At 51.6% G+C, this 17777-nt stretch overlaps 1 protein-coding gene across 9 annotated transcripts in view; it reads right to left on the minus strand.

Annotated features, from left to right (window-relative positions):
• The window catches only part of MICAL2 (microtubule associated monooxygenase, calponin and LIM domain containing 2), a 221718-nt gene that overhangs the window by 51239 nt on the left and 152702 nt on the right, over positions 1–17777 (minus strand). For all 9 annotated transcript variants that reach the window (XM_078433221.2, XM_078433224.2, XM_078433225.2 and 6 more), the window contains 4 exons: positions 15358–15538; positions 11234–11415; positions 5426–5500; positions 783–937 (listed from right to left, as the gene is read on the minus strand). In XM_078433221.2, the coding sequence (XP_078289347.2) occupies positions 783–937; positions 5426–5500; positions 11234–11415; positions 15358–15538 (593 nt within the window). The remainder of the gene's footprint in view (positions 1–782; positions 938–5425; positions 5501–11233; positions 11416–15357; positions 15539–17777) is intronic.

Raw genomic sequence — 17777 nt, forward strand, 5'->3', positions numbered from 1 at the left:
AAGCGAAGGAGAGACAGTTACCCTTCTGGGCTGGAGCTGTGGTGGCAGAAAGATGGCCGTCGGGACTTTCCACTGACCCTTCTAGAACTGACTCATGCCTTGCTCCACTGAGAAAGTAGCCATTTGTAGCGAGCAGGGACTTGGCCCCTTGGCAAAGGAAGAACATAGGGACATTCTAGAAGTGGCTGTGCCCTGCTAAAAGCTCTGGTGCCTAAGGGCAGGTCATAGGACAGGGGCTTGACAAGAGCACGTACCTTGATTTGTCTCGTGCACCCTACTTCCCAGAGCCCAGACCAGGGTCTGGCAGGTAACAGAGGCTTGATAAACTCATACTGGAGGATACAGTTCAAACCTGAGTATCTCAGGGATGTCATTTTCTGTTCAAGAGGGATGGACCTCCAAGAGTCTCAGCTGCTGTCAAAGGCAGCCTCAGTTCCGTGTCTGCCATCCGTCAGCTGTGAGCTCCTCAACGTTCTCTGCCAGGCCCTCAAGGGCAGAGCAGATGTCCTAGCATCTCCGCATGCCACAGTCCTGCCCAGAGTCCATGCCCCACAGAGTCTGCTGAGTGAGTGGCTGTGCCCTGGGGCTGGCTGAGAAGGAGCAGGATGGATGAGCTTTCATGAAGGGCACAAGTGAAAAAGGCCTGGGTGGGCATTTCTTGGCCCTGGCTTTGCACTTGGGGGACCTCAGACTGCTAAGAATCCAGAGTTAAGGGCGGGGGTAGGAGGGGCACAGGCAGCTCACCTTCCTAACACCGGGGCAGGGCCCCAAGGGGCATTTACCTGAGGTGGGGAGAAGCCATCCAGGACATTCCCTGGGACACCGCCTGAAGACAAAGATGGAGGAGAAGATGAAGAAGAAAACAATGAGGAAGAAGAAAGAGGGGCAGCTTCCTCTGAAGGTGACATGGTTCTTCTGTTGTTCACTGGTGTCGAACCTGCCAAGGAAAGAACATACTCTCCATTACAGAGCTGTTTTTTTACGTTATTTTATCATGAAAAGGTGGAGGTTTGAAGAGAAGCTCCAACTCGATAAACACAGCCAGAGGGTGGAAGGTGCTGGAGACTGATTCTGAGACTCCAGTGCCCAGAGTTTGACCTTGGAGGAATGGGTGCGGGAATGACAGCCTGTGGGGGAGAAGAGGTCCTAGGACGAAAAGTCTAAGAACCATTGCACTTCTCACTCCCATGAGAATGTTCCTGAGATATCTCCAGGGCGTTTCTTGGAAATGGACGACTACCTCTGAAGTTTCCCCCAAAGCCATTGTGGTTGGCATCTGGACTGCGTTAACTCACTTGGTCAATAAACCATCTGAGGCCTCTTCCCACAAGATGCCTGGCCATTAGCTGTGGGCACGGACAGGGTAGGTAGTCACTGCTAATGAATCAGGCTCTTCCTTCTCACATGGGCACCAAGGGGCTCTCAGGATGGTTAGCTTGAGATTTTGAGAGAACACTAGGGAGGGAGGTTATAATGAGTATCAAATCATTTGAAGCATATGGAGTGGGGTTCATGCCAAGTTCCTGTTGGTCAGGGAACAAATGAGATGCAGTGTATGTGCTTAGACCAACATGAGAAAGGAGTGTGGCCAGGACCCTGGGGATCAATGAGTCAATGAGTCTGGTAACAGCAGAATTGTGACAGTTGTAGCCTATAAGATCCATCTCTCCCTCTCCCGAGTGCACACACATGTGTACGTGTGCACAAATATGCCCTCTGGTAACCTTAAATCTAAAATCTCTAGGGCTTTGCTTCCACGTGGGACCATTCCAATAATATGTCCTGAGAGGGATTCAGAAAATGCCATGCTCCTTTTCATATTTGTCCACTCTGTGTCTGACCCTTCAGCCCAGCCAGCTCTCCTGTGAACCCTTCCAGCACGTAGAGTCTATCCCCCAGAGACTTCCCAGGACCAACGTCTCTCAACCACTCCTGTCAGATTCCCTGCTTCTGGCTGCTCAGCTGACCCGTTCCTATTTCCCTTCGAGGTGTCCAGCCTTCAGATGTTAGCTCACTTCCTAACTCAATACAACCCCCTGGCCTCAGTTTCCCCATAGCATTGGGTGAGACACTCCTGCTCTGGAGCCCACACAGGCCAGGCCAAACCCAAGCCCCACCCCCAGAAGAGTTCTTTCCAGACCCATCCGCATGGGGGAACCACACGGGGGCAGGGGGTTCTTCAGGATTCTGTCCTGCTTTCCTTGTACACAAATGTGTGTCAGAGTGCGTATCCCAGTCCTGGGCTCTGACAAGACAGTCACTACACACACAAGTTCAGCAGGCTTCCAAAGCGAAGCCCTCCAGAATGCTTCTGAGGGAGAGAAGAACTCAGGGGAACAGATCCGAGGGCAGCAGGAAGGAGCTGCTGGGAGAAGGCCCCAGGCTGCCAGGAGCCGATGCGGGGGAGGCGGCTGGCCAGCTTGTCACCCAAACCCTCAGCCCCCGTTGCGGCCCACAATGAGATGTTTCGAGCCTAAAAAGGCAAACGCTGTGAGTCAGTTGTTGCCTTGCTTCCTGTCCTCGGCTTGCCAAATTCCTGCCAAATTCCTTCTCCTCCTCTCCCTTGCCCCCTCATTCTCTTCCCTCAGCTACCTCCCAAATCAAACTCCTGAGCTTGTCTCAAAGTCCCCTCAGCTCAACAGACTGACTCTTTGTTCCCCTGAGGAGCTCTCTGGAACCTTCTGACACAGTGCCAGGGACACCTAGGGAACCAAACTTGACAGGAAAGCCTTGGGGTTTGCAAGGTCGTGACCCGGAGGCTGCTCCCTCTCTCCTTTCTTTAACCCCTGCCCCCACCCCTGCCAGTGAGGCCTCTTTGCACTCATGTTCCTCACACACCCACTTCAGGACAACTTGGGCAGGGCTTGAAGGGATGCCTGCCCGTCAAGCTGCCACCTGGGAGGGGAAGACCAGAGGTAAGCTGAGAGGTGACAGGAAATCTCACCTGCCTGAGGTGGCTGAGGTTTTGGGGTTCCCTCAGAGGATGGCAAAGGGGGAGCCTGGAAGCCCGCCTCCTTCACACCCACACCAGCTGCCTGACACTGAGCAAGTTACTTAGATTCTCACTTTCCTCATGTGAAAGACGGGAAGTCTAGCGTTGCTTCATGGGGAGGCTGAGGGGATAAAATGGGGTAAAAAGTGGTGCCCGGTGTAGGATGCCAAGTAAATGCTGCACACGAGCTAAATATTAACTCTAATCCTTCTCTTCTGCCCATGCACATGAGTTGTGCCCAATAAAGACACTGCTGAACTGCTGACCTGTTCCAGAGGGGGCTATGGACCCCAACTATGGCCAAGAGTTCTCTAACTTGTAAGCCCAGGGACTCCCCACTTACCACCTCGATCCTTCTCTGCGGGTTCTTTCTTGTTTTCCCTGAAGGCTTGGCATGGTCCAGCCAGGCTGCTGTGCCCTCTGCCAGGGCCTCAGTCCTGGGTGCTGCTGGCCCTTCTGGTCCCATCATGCAAAGGGGTTGATAAGAAGACCAGGGCCCAGATTACAGCCCCCCAAGCCTCCTCTGGCTCAGCTGTCTCTTTGCTGGGCCCTCCGGCAGTGACCTTTCCCTTCGATTCTAGAGGCCATTCTGGTGACTATGGTCAGCTGGGGGAGGGTGACAGCTCCCTCTGTCCTCCCACCTGGGGTTGGGGCCAGAACCAGCCTTGACAGGGCAGTGAGTGGACCGAGGAGATGGTGCCCCAGGTTCTGCTCACTACTACAGGACCAGTGTTGCCCACTGGGGTTTCCTCTTGGGCAAAATGAAGAGGACGAAAAAGATGGCCGTGAGGATTTTTACAAAGACTGGGATTCCAGGGTGCAGCTTCCCAGAATTTGGTGTTTAGGCAATACTCAAATTTCCTGAGGTCTCAGAGCGCCCTCTAGGGGCAGGAGGCTTGTTCCTTGGTTCATATGTTTGTTCACTCATTTTCTCTTTCATTCAGCAAGCTAGAACTGAGTGCCTCCTCTGGGCCAGGCCCACAGATACGATCCCAACTCAAGGCCGGCCCTCAGAGGCCCGAGAACTAACACCTAGGAAAACTAAAGACACATTGAGGTCGTCAGGTCCATCCCAGAAACCATGCTTCTGGTTAGCAGTCCTCTCTCTCCCAGGCCTTCTCCAGCACCCTCTAACCTGCTGGGGGAGGGGCCCCCAGACTCGCTGCTCACAGCCCAGACCGAGAACTTCTTAAAAGCAGGGCAGAGCCCCTTGTGCTCGTGGCACTCCTTAAAGTCAGCTGGAAGCACTGGATGGCACCTACCCAAATGGACCCACCGGTGGAAGCAGAAGTCTTGTGATTTGGGGAGGGGCTAGGAGGCTGAGGAAATGAAGTGACTCAGGCCTTCAGTAAACATTCCCTATTCTCGTGGCCCTCACTGCCTGGGACTGCAAGATGATTCAAGAGCCATTTCAGGGTGCCCCCAGGTGAAATGGCCTGCAGGTGTGCAGCTGTGGTCCAGCCCCGGAGGCACCCATTATCCCAGCCTGACCCAAGGAAGGGGGGGGGGGGGGGCTCGAGTCTGAGGGCTGCTGGGAGAATGACTCATGGGCCAGGAGTCAGGACTGACTCACAAGGAAGGAGCCAACTAACTAGTGCTCTGTTCCAACTTCAACAATGGTTCTTTTTAGAAACCCCTGTCTAACCCAAGGCTTTCCTGGGTCCACCTCTTCCAGAGCAAGGCCCAGGAGGGAGTGTGGGAGCAGGGGGAGGCCAAAGGTGGACTTGGAAATGGACTGAGAGTCCCTGTGCCTCTCTCAGGACCGGGGAGGGAATGCGTGCCTGCTCCTTAAGGGCTGCAGAGCAGCACAGAGAATGTGGCCAGCCCCAGGATGCTGTGCAACCGTGCGTGTGGTTAGTGCGCCCCCTAGTGGGAGTCTAATGCATCCGCGGCAGCCCTTGGCCCTCACCCAGCCCTGCTCTTCTCTGGGACGCTGGGGTCAAAGCCTGCTCAGATGAAGCAGCAGGTGTGTGTGCCTGGGCGGGCGGGTATGTGAGTGGGTGTGGGTGTGGCTTCCTTCACTGCTTTGCCCATGACTGCATGAGATCATTCGGCTGATGCCCCCAGTCGAACTCCAGTGCCTGGAATGAAAACACATAGAGGCTCTGGGCCTCAGTTTCCCCACCTGTGTTTCAAAAATCTTGGAGCCAGTGATTGCTAAGACCCCTTCCAGGTGCAACCGTAGAGCTGTAAGGCTCCATGATTCCAGACTGAGGAGCTGAAGAGGCAGGGAAGGTCCCAAATCCTTGGAAAATGCTTCCCCGAGTCAGCAGTGGAAACAAAGCCAAACTACTATTTCTTTCCTTGCTGCTCGCATCCAGGAGCCCAGGTCAGAGAGGACACGCATGGAATGAGAACAGCTGCCCCTGAGAATGAACCAGAGGACACTGCCCCTGTCCCTCCCCACCCACTCCCAGAGAGCTCATGACTCACTGGACTGGAATTTTCTTCTGCAGCTCTGGTATTTGTTGGGAGTTACAGACTGGAAGCTATTGGCCCGGAGCAGAGCTGTGGTGGAAAAAAGAAAGGGGCAGGGGAGATGGGGAGGGAGGGAGAGTCTGTTAAACTCGTAGAATAACCACAGGGTTTTTCCCTTGTGGCACGTTTTGTAGACCAATAATTATAACCTACCTTTCTCAGACCACATCTCCCTGTCCCTACGACGCACACCTCCAGCTTTTCATTCAGTCATTCATCGAATATGTATTGAGACCCTGCTATGCGACAGGTACTGCCATCATTCAGAAAATGCCTCAGATTATGAGCCATCATTCTAAGTCACCCATAATTAACATACGTGTGTACCTGTTTGTGTGCACACATGCATGCCCGTGTACATATATGCATTTGTGCACACGCTTGCTTGTTAACAGAGCAGTTCTTCAAAGCTGGAGTCTCACATCAATGTCCCATTTATGTAGTAGAGAAACCGGAGTTGCACTCATTGAAGCCTGCCTGGAAGCCGCAGAGTGTTCTACCTCCTCTCCCCCTTCCCTTCCAGAGCCTTCCAGACCCTTTGGGAACCAGGATTCTGTAGGCTGTGTACTCAAGACCCTCCACCCAGCTGGGTCTTGAGAATTAGCTGAGCAATACGAACATCCCAAGACATCCCATGGTCTTGGCCATTTAGGGTGTGAGAAATGCAGATGTACCTCCTTCCTACACTGGGCCCTCAGATTTGGCCTCAGGCTCCGGGTCCCTGTGGTGGACCTTCATACTGGAGATGTAGAATGGGGTGCCACACGTACACCCGAATGCACACCCTGGTGGGACTGGGTGGTACGGAAGGAAAGGATGCTCTGAGAGCGATGTAGGTGTGGGAGAATGGCGTAGGGAAGGTTTGGAGCCAAAGCCCACCTCTCTCTCTCCCTTCGCCCTGCCCCCATCTCGGGAGGAAGGCCCAAGTCCCAAGTCCTGCCAGGGCTCAGAGCTGGGCGTCGGTGCTCGTCAGCCGGACTGCGAGGTGCGGGCGGCAGCCACTTCCGGGGCTTCTTTTCCTGGGGACGAGATCCTCCAGCTCCTTAGACCCCTGGCTCCCCTCTTTCCCTGACTCCACCTGGAGACAATTTGAGCCCGTTCTCTCCTGTGGCTTCCCTGTCCCACAGGCCTGCTGTCATATCAAGCCCTGCTGTGTGGACAGGTGCAGAGTGCGGCCTCCGCATCTCACAACCTACGGATCTGGCTCGCTCCTCCCGCAGGTGCAGGTCGGGGTTGGCCAGGCTGGACAGTGTATGTCAGGGGCGAGCAGGACTCCAGGGCAGCCGCATCTCGCTGACCTGCGCTGTCCTTTCAATCACCGAGTGGCGAAATTTCTCAAGAAACACAGAAGACTGCTTAAAGCTCTTGTTGCTTCTCCTCGGCTTTTCTCTTTGTGGAATGAAACTTACTAGAAGTAGCTACAATTCACAAGCGATTTTTCCATCCCTGGTGTTTACAGGACACGCGTGCACACACTCCCAAAGGGTTTGGGAGGCTCTGGGAGGGAAGGGGGAGAAGAGGTAGAACTTTCTGCAGCTTCCAGGCTTCGGTGAGAGCAGCTCTGGTTTCTCTACCACATGCACACCTATTTTACCACAGCAGGAACAGCAGGGTGGGTGGCAATGATTTGATCCAGTCGTTTTGAGCAGCATAAAACAAGCCTGGTTCCCTTATTTTCAGCTTATATTTCATTTTTTATTATTTTTTTAATGTTTTATTTTAGTTTTGAGAGGGAGGGAGTGAGGGAGGGAGAGAGAGAGAGGCAGAGAGAGAGGGAGACAGGATCGGAAGCAGGCTCTTTGCTGACAGCAGAGGCTGATTCGGGGCTCGAACTCACAAATGTTGAGATCATGACCAGAGACAGAGTCAGACGCTTAACCGACTGAGCCACCCAGGTGCCCCCAGTTTATATTTTATTTATATTTATTTTAAGGGAGCACTTTTGGAGATCTTAGTGCCTGAGTTGCTACAAAACGAATAAGGGTAAGTATTTTGTCATATGGTGTGAATGATATCATTTTATTGTTACAAACGAGTAGTATCTTCCATAGGTCACTGGGCCATCCTGTCGTCAAATTATTGTCAGAAAAAAATGGATAAATACCAACTTTTCTAAGCCAGAGTAATTTGGGGCAGTCTGCCGCCCCCCCTCCCCCCCCCCCCCAGTTCCAATTAGCTCATGCCCAAAACCTAATACACTTGATTGATTCATTTAATTGTCTAGGTGTGCATTTTACAACACACGCAGACAGGCTCTCTTGAGCTGCTCCTCTGTGATTCCCCAACGTGTAGGTCGTGGCCCTCCTGCATGGAAGCAGCTGGGGCACTTACATAAAATGCAGACACTTGGCTCTACTCCACTGAATCTGAATCTCTTGATTCACTGAGATCCACTGAATCTGAATCTCTTGAAGGTGGTGACCTAGACATCTGCCTTTCAAACAAGATTTTTAAGAATCACTGAACTAGGTGTCTTAGGGGAGTGTTACTGCACATTTTCCACTGAACCTCGATAACACAGGGCTTAAATTTTTTTTTAATGTTTTATTATTTATTTTTGAGAGAGAGAGGCAGAGCATGAACAGGGAGGGGCAGAGAGAGAGACACACACACAGAATCTGAAGCAGGCTCCAGGCTCTGAGCTGTCAGCGCAGAGCCCGACATGGGGCTCGAACTCACAAACCGCAAGATCATGACCTGAGCTGAAGTCAGATGCTTAACCGACTGAGCCACCCAGGCACCCCCACAGGGCTTAAATTCTATATCAGGCCATCATCTTGGTCAGGCTCTATGCTGAAGAACTTTGAAGATACAATAGGTTCCTTGATGAGCCAAGGTAGTCCCAGAAGTCTTTCTCTAAATTGTGGTAAAATATATGTAACACAAAGTTACCACTTTAACCATTTTAAAGTCTACAGCTCAGGGGCCTTAGGGACATTCACAGTGTGTAACCATCACCACCATCCATTTCCAGAACTTTTTCTACATCCCAAACTGATACTCATTAAGCTGTCACTCCCCACACTCCTATCCGCCCCACCCCCTCCAGTCATCACCATTCTGCTTTCTCTCTCTATGAATCTGGCTATTCTAGGGACCTCGTAGAAGTGGAATCATACAATGCTTGTCCTTTTGTGTCTGGCTTAGGTTCATCCATGTGGCAGTGTGTCAGAATTTCATTCCTTTTTAACACTGAATAACATTCCATTATATGAATATCGCACACTTTGTTTATCTGGTCACCTGTTGTTGAACTTGGGGGCATTTCCCCCTTTGGCAATTGTAAATAACGCCGGATTGGCATAGGTGTGCAAACCAGAAGTCTTCTTAAAGCAGTATCTCAGCTTTGTTTGGCATTCCCTCAGCTCAGCTCTGAGCCATTTATCCAAGGGAACATTGTGATTCATGAAGCTCCATTAACATGCACAACATAACAACCCTATATTATCTCGCAAAATAACAGACTCACCATAACTAGCAACACAAAACACCACACTTCGATGGTACCAGAGATCTTAACCTTACAATGTGGTCCGCCTAGCAACGATCAAAAACATGATGCATGGAGGCGAAATCAGTAAAAGATTGCCTGGATGTCATGCCGTCGATCCACTTCTCTGTCTACTCTGTATTTCATTCTGGAATCAAACTAGACTGTCAGGAACAAAATGCGTTGGCCACACTGCCTTGTTGACTTGATGCAGCCCTGTACCCTTGGAAGAAGTGTTCCTGCTGAGCCATGTTTTGTCACCATGCCCTCACCTGCCAGCCAGGGCTGTTGCACGAGACAGCCTCGCTCAAGACAGGGACTCCTGAATCCCTCAATGCCATCTATTTAACATGAGCTGGACAATTTCTACAGAGTGAAGCACTAGGAAAAGTGGTACCAGATCTGAAACTTGCTACAAGCCAATACATTGTTTTGAATTATGAATATTATTATGAATAATAATTGTGTTTCCTTTCAAAATCTGGCTGCCAGAAAACTCAGAATCAAATTCATGATCCCACTAGAGCAACCGTTTAGGACTGCAGCCTGCCTCGCTGGAGTCTCTAACTCCTAAACTGGTTTTGTTAACCTTGACCTTGGGGATTTATCTTTTATAGAGAGTGACATGTAATTTTGTATTATGTCTTTTTTATAACTTGCCTAAAATCCCCTGGCAACTGAGGAGAGAGGAGAAAATGGAGGGAGGGGATGAAAGGCAGGCAGGCTTCATATCTATAAAGGAGGAGGCCGGAGCCCAGGGAGAGGAGACAGAGGCCACACATAACCAGACAGAGGCAGTCTGCACTCAGCTGGGCACAGCACAGCTAGCGCTCTGTCCCCTTCATATGCTTAGCCTTTTGGACGGCACCACAGTGGTTTTTAACAAGTACGTCCTGATGACAATTTGTCTTATTTAAAAATAACTTTTAAGTTTTTTTTAAATGTTTATTTTGGGGGGAGAGAGGGAGAGGGAGAGGGAGAGGGAGAGGGAGAGGGAGAGGGAGAGGGAGAGGGAGAGGGAGAGGGAGAGGGGGAGAGAGAGAGAGAGAGAGAGAGAGAGAGAGAGAGAGAGAGAGAGAAACAGAGCATAAGTGGGGGAGGGGCAGAGAGAGAGAAGGAGACACAGAATCTGAAGCAGGCTCCAGGTTCTGAGCTGTCAGCCCAGAGTCAGACGCAGGGCTTGAACTCACAAACTGCGAGATCACGACCTGAGCTGAAGTTGGACACTTAACCCACTGAGCCACCCAGGCGCCCCAATGTGCCCTTTTTTAAAAAGGCTCACAGGGGAGGGTAAATCCAGAACTTCCAGGAGGCCGGCCCCGCTCGGGTTTTCCTGTGAAACCAAGCCTTGGGAGATTGTTTCTCGGTTCAGGCGGAAGTTCTGCTCTCGGCCACCAGAGGGGTGTGCAGGACAAGCTGAGTACCCGCTCTCCCAGGGCAGTGAAGCTGTTGGTGCCTCAGGTGGGAAGTTTCAGTGAGCCTGCTTCTTCCCAGCCCCGAGGTCACAAGTTACTGTTGACTGAATCAAAACATTCAATTCAAGGCCACCTTTATTAACACAAGCTGGGCTGCTAAAGGCAACGACTTTTTAGGGTGCGGAGGGCCCCAGCACGGAGCCACACCGATTACCAGCCGTGAGACCTAGGGAAAACACAGTGTGTTTGCTCACAGGTAAAATGGTGAGCTTACCGACCCCAGCGGGGTTGTCCTGAGGATGCCATGGGGCCATGTTTGGGAAAACCAAACAGGTACTTAGTGAGAGTGTATTTATTCCTGCGCAGGTCAAGTTTTAGTGCGTGCCACGTGTCCCAAGCACGGCTGATGGCCCTGTGCTGTCCCCAGGGGCCCCCAGGGAAGCTGTGCCACCCAGATGGCTGTGGTCCATGCACTGAGCCACATCTTTCTCTAGCGGGGCTATGGAATGCTCTAAAGAGATATCAAAGAGGAGACTGCTCTAGGCGAGAGGGTGCCGGGCCCCCCCTTGTCTCTGCCAGCCCGGGACACACCGCAGCCAGTCAGTCAGGCCCCTCTGCCATACACCCCACTTGAGATTCCAAAGCTTCTTATGGAGCAAGAGGCTGGGCCTGGGTCCAGTCCCCTCACCCCCACATATACCCTGGCCTCACTGCCTCTGAGCCTGAGGGCTGGGCCTACTGGCCCCTCATTCTCCGTGAGGAAACAGTTGCCGGGCGGGGGGGGGGGTGTCTCCGCTCCCTCCCTGTGCCCCAGGATCAAGCAAGCCTGGCTCCCATCCAGGCAGGCTGTCCGCTCACCTTGCACAGCTTGGGGCTCCTCAGGGCAGTGTGGAGAGACTTCTCTGGTCGGGGCCTCCCTCAGGGAGCTGTGCCTGGTGAGGGGCTGCGGTAGGGGTGGGGGCTCTGGCTGCCGGGGTCTTTCCTCACGGGGCTCTGCACTGGAGGCCTCGCTGCCACTGCAGTCTGGCTCTGCCTCAGAGCTGGAGGAACAAGGGGAGACAGTGGGTAAGCGGAGGGCCCAGTAGTTCACCCCCCAGGCCCACAGCGTGTCCTGCCCATCAGTGCGGCCAGCAGACCACGGGGCTCTGGGGGAAGACAGTGGTGTAGTTACCTCAGGCGTTGTTATCGCCCCCCCTCCCACGTTCATATGAAGTCCTAACCCCTCATGCCTCAGAATGTGACTGCATGTAGATATAGGGTCTATAAAGAGACAATTAAGTTCAAATGAGGTCATTAGGGTGGACCCTCATCCACTATGACTGATGTCCCTCAAGAAGAGGAGATTTGGACACAGACAGGCATAGATGGGAAACACCATGTGCACATGAAGCCAGCCATCCTCAAACTGAGGAGAGGGCCCTGGAACAGACCATTCCCCCTCACGGCTCTCGGAAGGAACCAACAAGCCTGCCAACGCGTTGATCTTGGACCTCCAGCGTCCAGAACTACGAGAGAGTACATCTCTGTTGTTTAAGCTGCCCTGGCTCTGGTACTTTCTGGGGCCCTAGCCAACAAATATAAGCACGGACCCAAGCAGGACGAAGCCCAGCAAATATATGCCGATGTGCTTGCACGAAGGTGGGTCCTCCTACGTTCAGGATCCTTGAGCAGGATTCCTTGGCTCTCCGGGGTAAGATGAGCTTATCATTTAGGACCTGGGCCTAAACCTTCAGGCATTTCAATGCCGCTTGTGTCCTGTGGGAATTGATGGGGGAAAGAGAGGACTAGTGGGTTGGAGGGAGAGTATTTTTCTGGGTCTTGGATGACTGGCAGGAATTCAAGTGGCAGAAAAGTAGAAGCGGTGTATCCTTAGGCAGCAGGGATAGCAAAAACACAGTCCCTCCCCCCCACCCCCGCCCGGGGCTTGGGGGAGGCGCAAACCTGTAGGGCTGTGAATTTAATGACCACTTGTATTTATTCTCTATGTATGTAAGTCCAGCCTGTGTGTGTCCATTGGGGCACTGCCCCTTCTCCATCTGTGTACCCTGGTGGACTCTCCATCCATCCTGGTGCCCAAGCATGCCGGTCATGGCAGCTCAGTGCTCTTCACTGATTAGTCCCACAGGTGCAATGCAAAGTGAACCGTACCCATTGGAGGTCTACCTTGAGATCTTGGTACACGGGCACGGACTGATGGATGTGGGCTGAGGCCCTCAGCAGCTGAGAGTTCCACATGTGGATACAGCCTCTCTGGGGATGGTTGTAAATCCGCTGTAAGAGGGGCAGCAGTGGAGAGTGGTTGTTTGAGTTTCTGGTTCCAACCTTGCCTGGAGAGAGAACTATCTTTGGACTTCCCAGTGAAAGGAAACGGAGTATTTGCTTTGTTAATTAGGCTGGGTTGAGTTGGGTTTCTGCCTCTTACGATGGACATGGTCAAGTCTAATTGAGGCCCAGAAGGCTGTGAGAACTGGGGCAGGACCTTCCTTCTCACCTCAGTGATCACCAAGGGCACTCCAAGGCAGTGGCTCTCATGCAGACATGTGTCACAATCACCTGTGGGACTTACTAAAATGTATCTTCCTAGGCCCCCTTTCAAGAGTCAGAAGACACCAGACCTCATGAATAGTTATCTACACTGCAGTATCCATTTTCTCTCCTCACATCCCTCCCACATCTACTCCAATCAGGTTTCTGATCCTCTTGTTGGAAAATCCAGAGGCCAATTCTCCATTCTCATCCGAAACAGTGAGCCACCCCCTCCTTCTCGAAACTTCTCCTTTCTCCTCTCAGCTTCCACAACGCAGCCTCCGTTAGTTTCTCTCCTTCCTGTGGGTTTTGCCAGCCCCTTCTCTGCTTGCCCAGTGATTGTTCAAATGTCCTGGGGCTCTCCTCCAGGCTCAGCTCTTCTTTATCTGTGAGAAGATATTCTTACTCCACAGGTAACTCGTCGGCATCCTTGGTTTCATAGGCTCCATATGCCACTGGCCCCGAAATCATGGTCTTCAGCCCTGCCTCCCAGACACTTCTCTGTTCTCCTGCTTGCTTGACATCTGCATGAAGACTTCTGATAGACATCTCAACCCCCCCACTCCCCGACCAGGTCCAAAATAGAACTCTTTTCTCCACAAAGCTGCATCTTCCCTGATATCTTCTCCTCCTCAAGGCTACTCTAGAAACAATGGCACCTTTCATCCAGTTCCTCAGATCAAAGTCTGGGAGCCACCCTTCAACTCTCTCTCACCTTCACATTCAGTCCATCAGCATATCTTCTCCTCTGCTCCTGACTGTGGCCCAAGTTTCTCATCTCTTACTGGAGCCACAGGCTCCCACCTGGCCTCCCTACATCTGCTCCTACCTATCTCTGCTCCATGCATTTTCCATACCAAGGCCTGCTGATCTTTGGATATTGGAAATAAGATGTCTCTTTCTGACTTAAGAGTTACCTAATGGCTTTCAATTAGACCTAGAATAAAATTTGAACTCCGTGCCCTGTCTTACTAAACCTTACTCCTGCCTTACTTTCGGGTATCGTACTCTCCTTCCCCTCATTGTATGCCAGCCACATCAGAAGACACTGGGCCACACTCACCCAGAGGCCTAAGTACTAGCATCCCACTGCTTGGATGCCACTTCTCTCAGTCTTCACATGGTGGTCCCTTCTTGTCAACAATTCTCAGCTTGAATGTCACCTCCTCATGGAGGCTGTGGTAGATTGTTGGCAAAAAACAGTTGCAATCATCCCCCTCCTGGATCCACACCCTTTTTCAATGGACCTTTGTAGCTCCTCCCATAATGGTGGAGCCAATTTCCCTACCCCTTGAATGCTGGCTGGCCTTGTGACTTGCTGTGGCCATTCTAATGTGATAGGGGTAGCCAAGACCTCAAGAGACTTTGCACATTCTGCTTTCTCATGGGACAATGTGAATAAGCTTGGGCTGCCTGTTGGAGGAGGAAAGACCCATGGCCAACAGCTCCCTGGAACCCCAGCTGACAGTTAGCCATGCTCCAGAAGCAAGTGGGACCCTGCTGGCCCAAATTCACAAGGGAGCTCACTGAGACCAGAAGAACTGCAGGGCTGAGCCTGCTAGCCCACAAAATCCTAAGTGTAATAAATAGTGGTTGTTTGACACCCCAACCTTTGGAGTGTTTCGTTACTCAGCATGATTGTGAGAATAGATAACTGATACAAGAGACCTTTTCTGGCCACCTATTCTAAAGTAGCTGACAAGTCACTTTCTATCATACATTCTTATTTTATCCTTCTAGCAGGAACATATGAGATATTTTTCCTGTTAACTATTTGCTTGTTTGCTGGCTGTCTACCCAGTTTGAAAGAAAGCCCTGTGAGAGCAAGGCCTTTGTCTTATGTTGGTGACTGCTATGCCCTCGGAGTCTAGAACATAACGAACAATCAGTACATATTGCTGGTTGACCTCCTGAGTGAATTCAGCATCCCGGGGAGGCCTGGAGTCTGCACTCCTAACGACCACTCTGTGTGGTTCTGGTATTGGTGGGAAGGATGGCATTCTGAGAAATACTCCTCTAGGGCAGCAGAGATTCACTTCTCATGCCTCTTCCAGTCCCCAGCCTAGCCTCCCCATCACCATGCATTGCCATCTTACATTTTACTGTGACAGTGACACCCATTCGGCACCCCGTGATGCAGCCATCATGACAATTGCCTTTTGGAGAGAAGACAGTGGGGCCAGAGCCTGTCCCTTCTCTGAGAAAATAGCAACTGCTAACACTTAACAGTGTTTATGATGTGCCAGGCATTGTTCCATACACTTTCCATATATTAATTGTTAGATTCTTACAACTGTCCATGAGACAGGTGTTACGATTGTCCCCATTTTAGGGATGAGCACATAGAGGTATAGAGAGGCCACACTGCCAGTGAATGGAGAGAAGGCCAGCCTCTAAATGCTGTCCTCCTTGTCCAGTCCCTCTTCTGTCCCCAGCCTGCAGCAGCCTGAGCATACCTGCTGTCATCACTGTTGACCAGCACACACACAGCCATCATGTCTTGTCCAACTACGTCCTCCCCAGGGCTGATCCTCACTGAGGTCCACTCAGAAGGCAGGAGAGAGATGGCTCCACCTTCCACATCACTGGGCTCTGGCTCCAGAACACTCTTGGGCTTCTTGGGGGAGGTTGGCTCATCTGCTGGGAGGAGAAGAGGGTCTAGAGAGATGGTGTGAATAAACAGGCCCTGCAGGGTACCTGCTCCCCTGTCCAGAAGCTTGGGAAGCCTGCTGGGAGCAGGGGGTAGGCAGGGCAGCAGGACTTACATCTACTTGGACACTCCAAGACTGACTTTCTCGTCCTCTGTACCATCGTGTGATTCCCACCACTTAGCCCAGCAGGTGCCCCGGCATTTAGAGCACACCTTTGTGTATAGAGCATGAATGCACATATCTATCTCACTTAATCCCACAGGAGGGTCCTGAAATGTTTGAAGGGCCCACCTCAGGCCCACCAGCCTCTGCACTGCTATTGTCAAAATCACAGTGTCCAACATGCTGTTGATCCCAGTGGCAACTTCTTAATTCTTGTCTTGACATATTGGCAGCATTTGACCCAGCAAATCATTCCCTCCTTCTAGAAGCAGCTCTCCTTTCAGCTTCCAGGATAGCACAGCCTCGTTCCCTTCCCCTCACTGGCTGTCTCCTTCTCTCCTTATTTCTGTGCTAGTTCCACCTTTTCCCCCTGACCTGGGGGATACTGGAAGGCTCCAGGGCTGTTTTTGAATCTCTTCTTTTACCTAGACTCATGCCAGTGATAATCTCATCTGGTCTCCTGGGTTCAAATAACCCCAGATAACAATGACTCACACCTCCATTTATATTTCCAGCCTAGTCATTTCTCCTGAATCTAGACTTATATATCCCACTGCTTACTTGGCACCTCCATGTAGATGTCTAGCAGACACATCAAGCTCATGTCCAAGTGGAGCTCTTCATCCCCACTGCTCCCCAGTCCTGCTTTCCCCCACAGCCCTCCCCATCTTGGTAGATGGCAACCTTGGCCTTCCAGCTGCTCAAGTCAAATGTTTTCGGGGCATCCTTGATGTCTCTTGTTCTTTCATTCTTCACTCAAGCTATCAGTGAATCCGGTTGGCTCTACCTTCAAAATATGTCAGGAATCCAGTCACCCATCACCACCTCCTCTTCTACCACCCTGGCCCTAGCCACCATTATCTCTTACCTGGATTATAGAAACAGCCTCTGCAGGTCTCCCCACTTTCCCTCTCACCATGCACCCCCCTTCAGTTTTCTTAATACAGCCACCCAACTCACTGTTAAATATAAGATCATGTTCCCCTGTTCAATACCCTCCAGTGGACCCTGTGACCTCACCTCCCACTACTGCCCCACTGTCTCTGCTCTGACCATGTCCCCCCATCTTGGCCCCTTGCACCGATCTTGCCTCTTCCCAGGAGATGCTGTCCCTGGACAGCTTCCTGCAAGGCTTGCTCACTCACTGCCTCAAGTCTTTGGTCAGATGGCACCTTCTCCATGAGGCCTACCCTGTCATCCTATTTTAACTGCAAACATGCCCTGAGCGTTCTCCATTCCTCTTTATTTTTATTTGCAACACGTCTCACCTTCTAATGATCTCTACAACTTTCTCATTCATTTTGCTTTATTATCTCTCTCTCATGACTAGAATATAGGCAGTGATCTTTGTCTGTTTGGTTTCTTGCTAGAATTGTACCTGGTAAGGAGTAGATGCTCGATGAATACCTGTTGAATGATCAGTGAACCAATGACCAAAACAGGCAGCCTGAGGCCCAGCTCCATCTTGGCCATGAACTAGCTGGGCAACCCCTTCTCTGGTCTCAGTGGGGCAGATGTGCTCTCTCCCTTCTAAGGCTGACACCGCACTTGCACTTGGCTTCCTCCCCGCCCACCCCCTCCAGCGGTCATTACCTTCTGTTCCCTGTGTCCCAGACTTCTGTCTCAATTGGACCTTTTCCATCAGTATTTGCATGTGCTGGAGCCTCTCCCATTTTAAGAAAACTATTTTTAACCCAATTCCCATGCCCGCCCCCCCCCTTGCCAACTCTTCTTCCTCTTCTCCCTTTCCAGCCAATCTTGGGAGAATTGGCTACACTCACTTCTCCACTTGTTCACCTACTATCACCCAGCTTCTCAATCCCTGTAATCCTGCCCATGCCTCTGCCACTTCCCAAACTGCTTCAAAGTCCCCCATGCCCTCCTTAGTGCTAAGTCCAATTCACAAGGCTTTGGGGTCCTCCTGCAGCCGCTGCCGCCCTCACCCCTCCCTGCTCTGGGGACACGTTCTCTCACTGCCTCCCAGGCTGCATCCAACCCTTAAGTGCTGGGTTCTTCATGCCTCCACCTGGGAGAGGTTAGCCACTCCATAACTGTGTTTACCA

Source organism: Panthera onca, chromosome D1, assembly GCF_046562875.1.
Source record: "Panthera onca isolate mPanOnc1 chromosome D1, mPanOnc1 haplotype 2, whole genome shotgun sequence".
NCBI lineage: Eukaryota > Metazoa > Chordata > Mammalia > Carnivora > Felidae > Panthera > Panthera onca.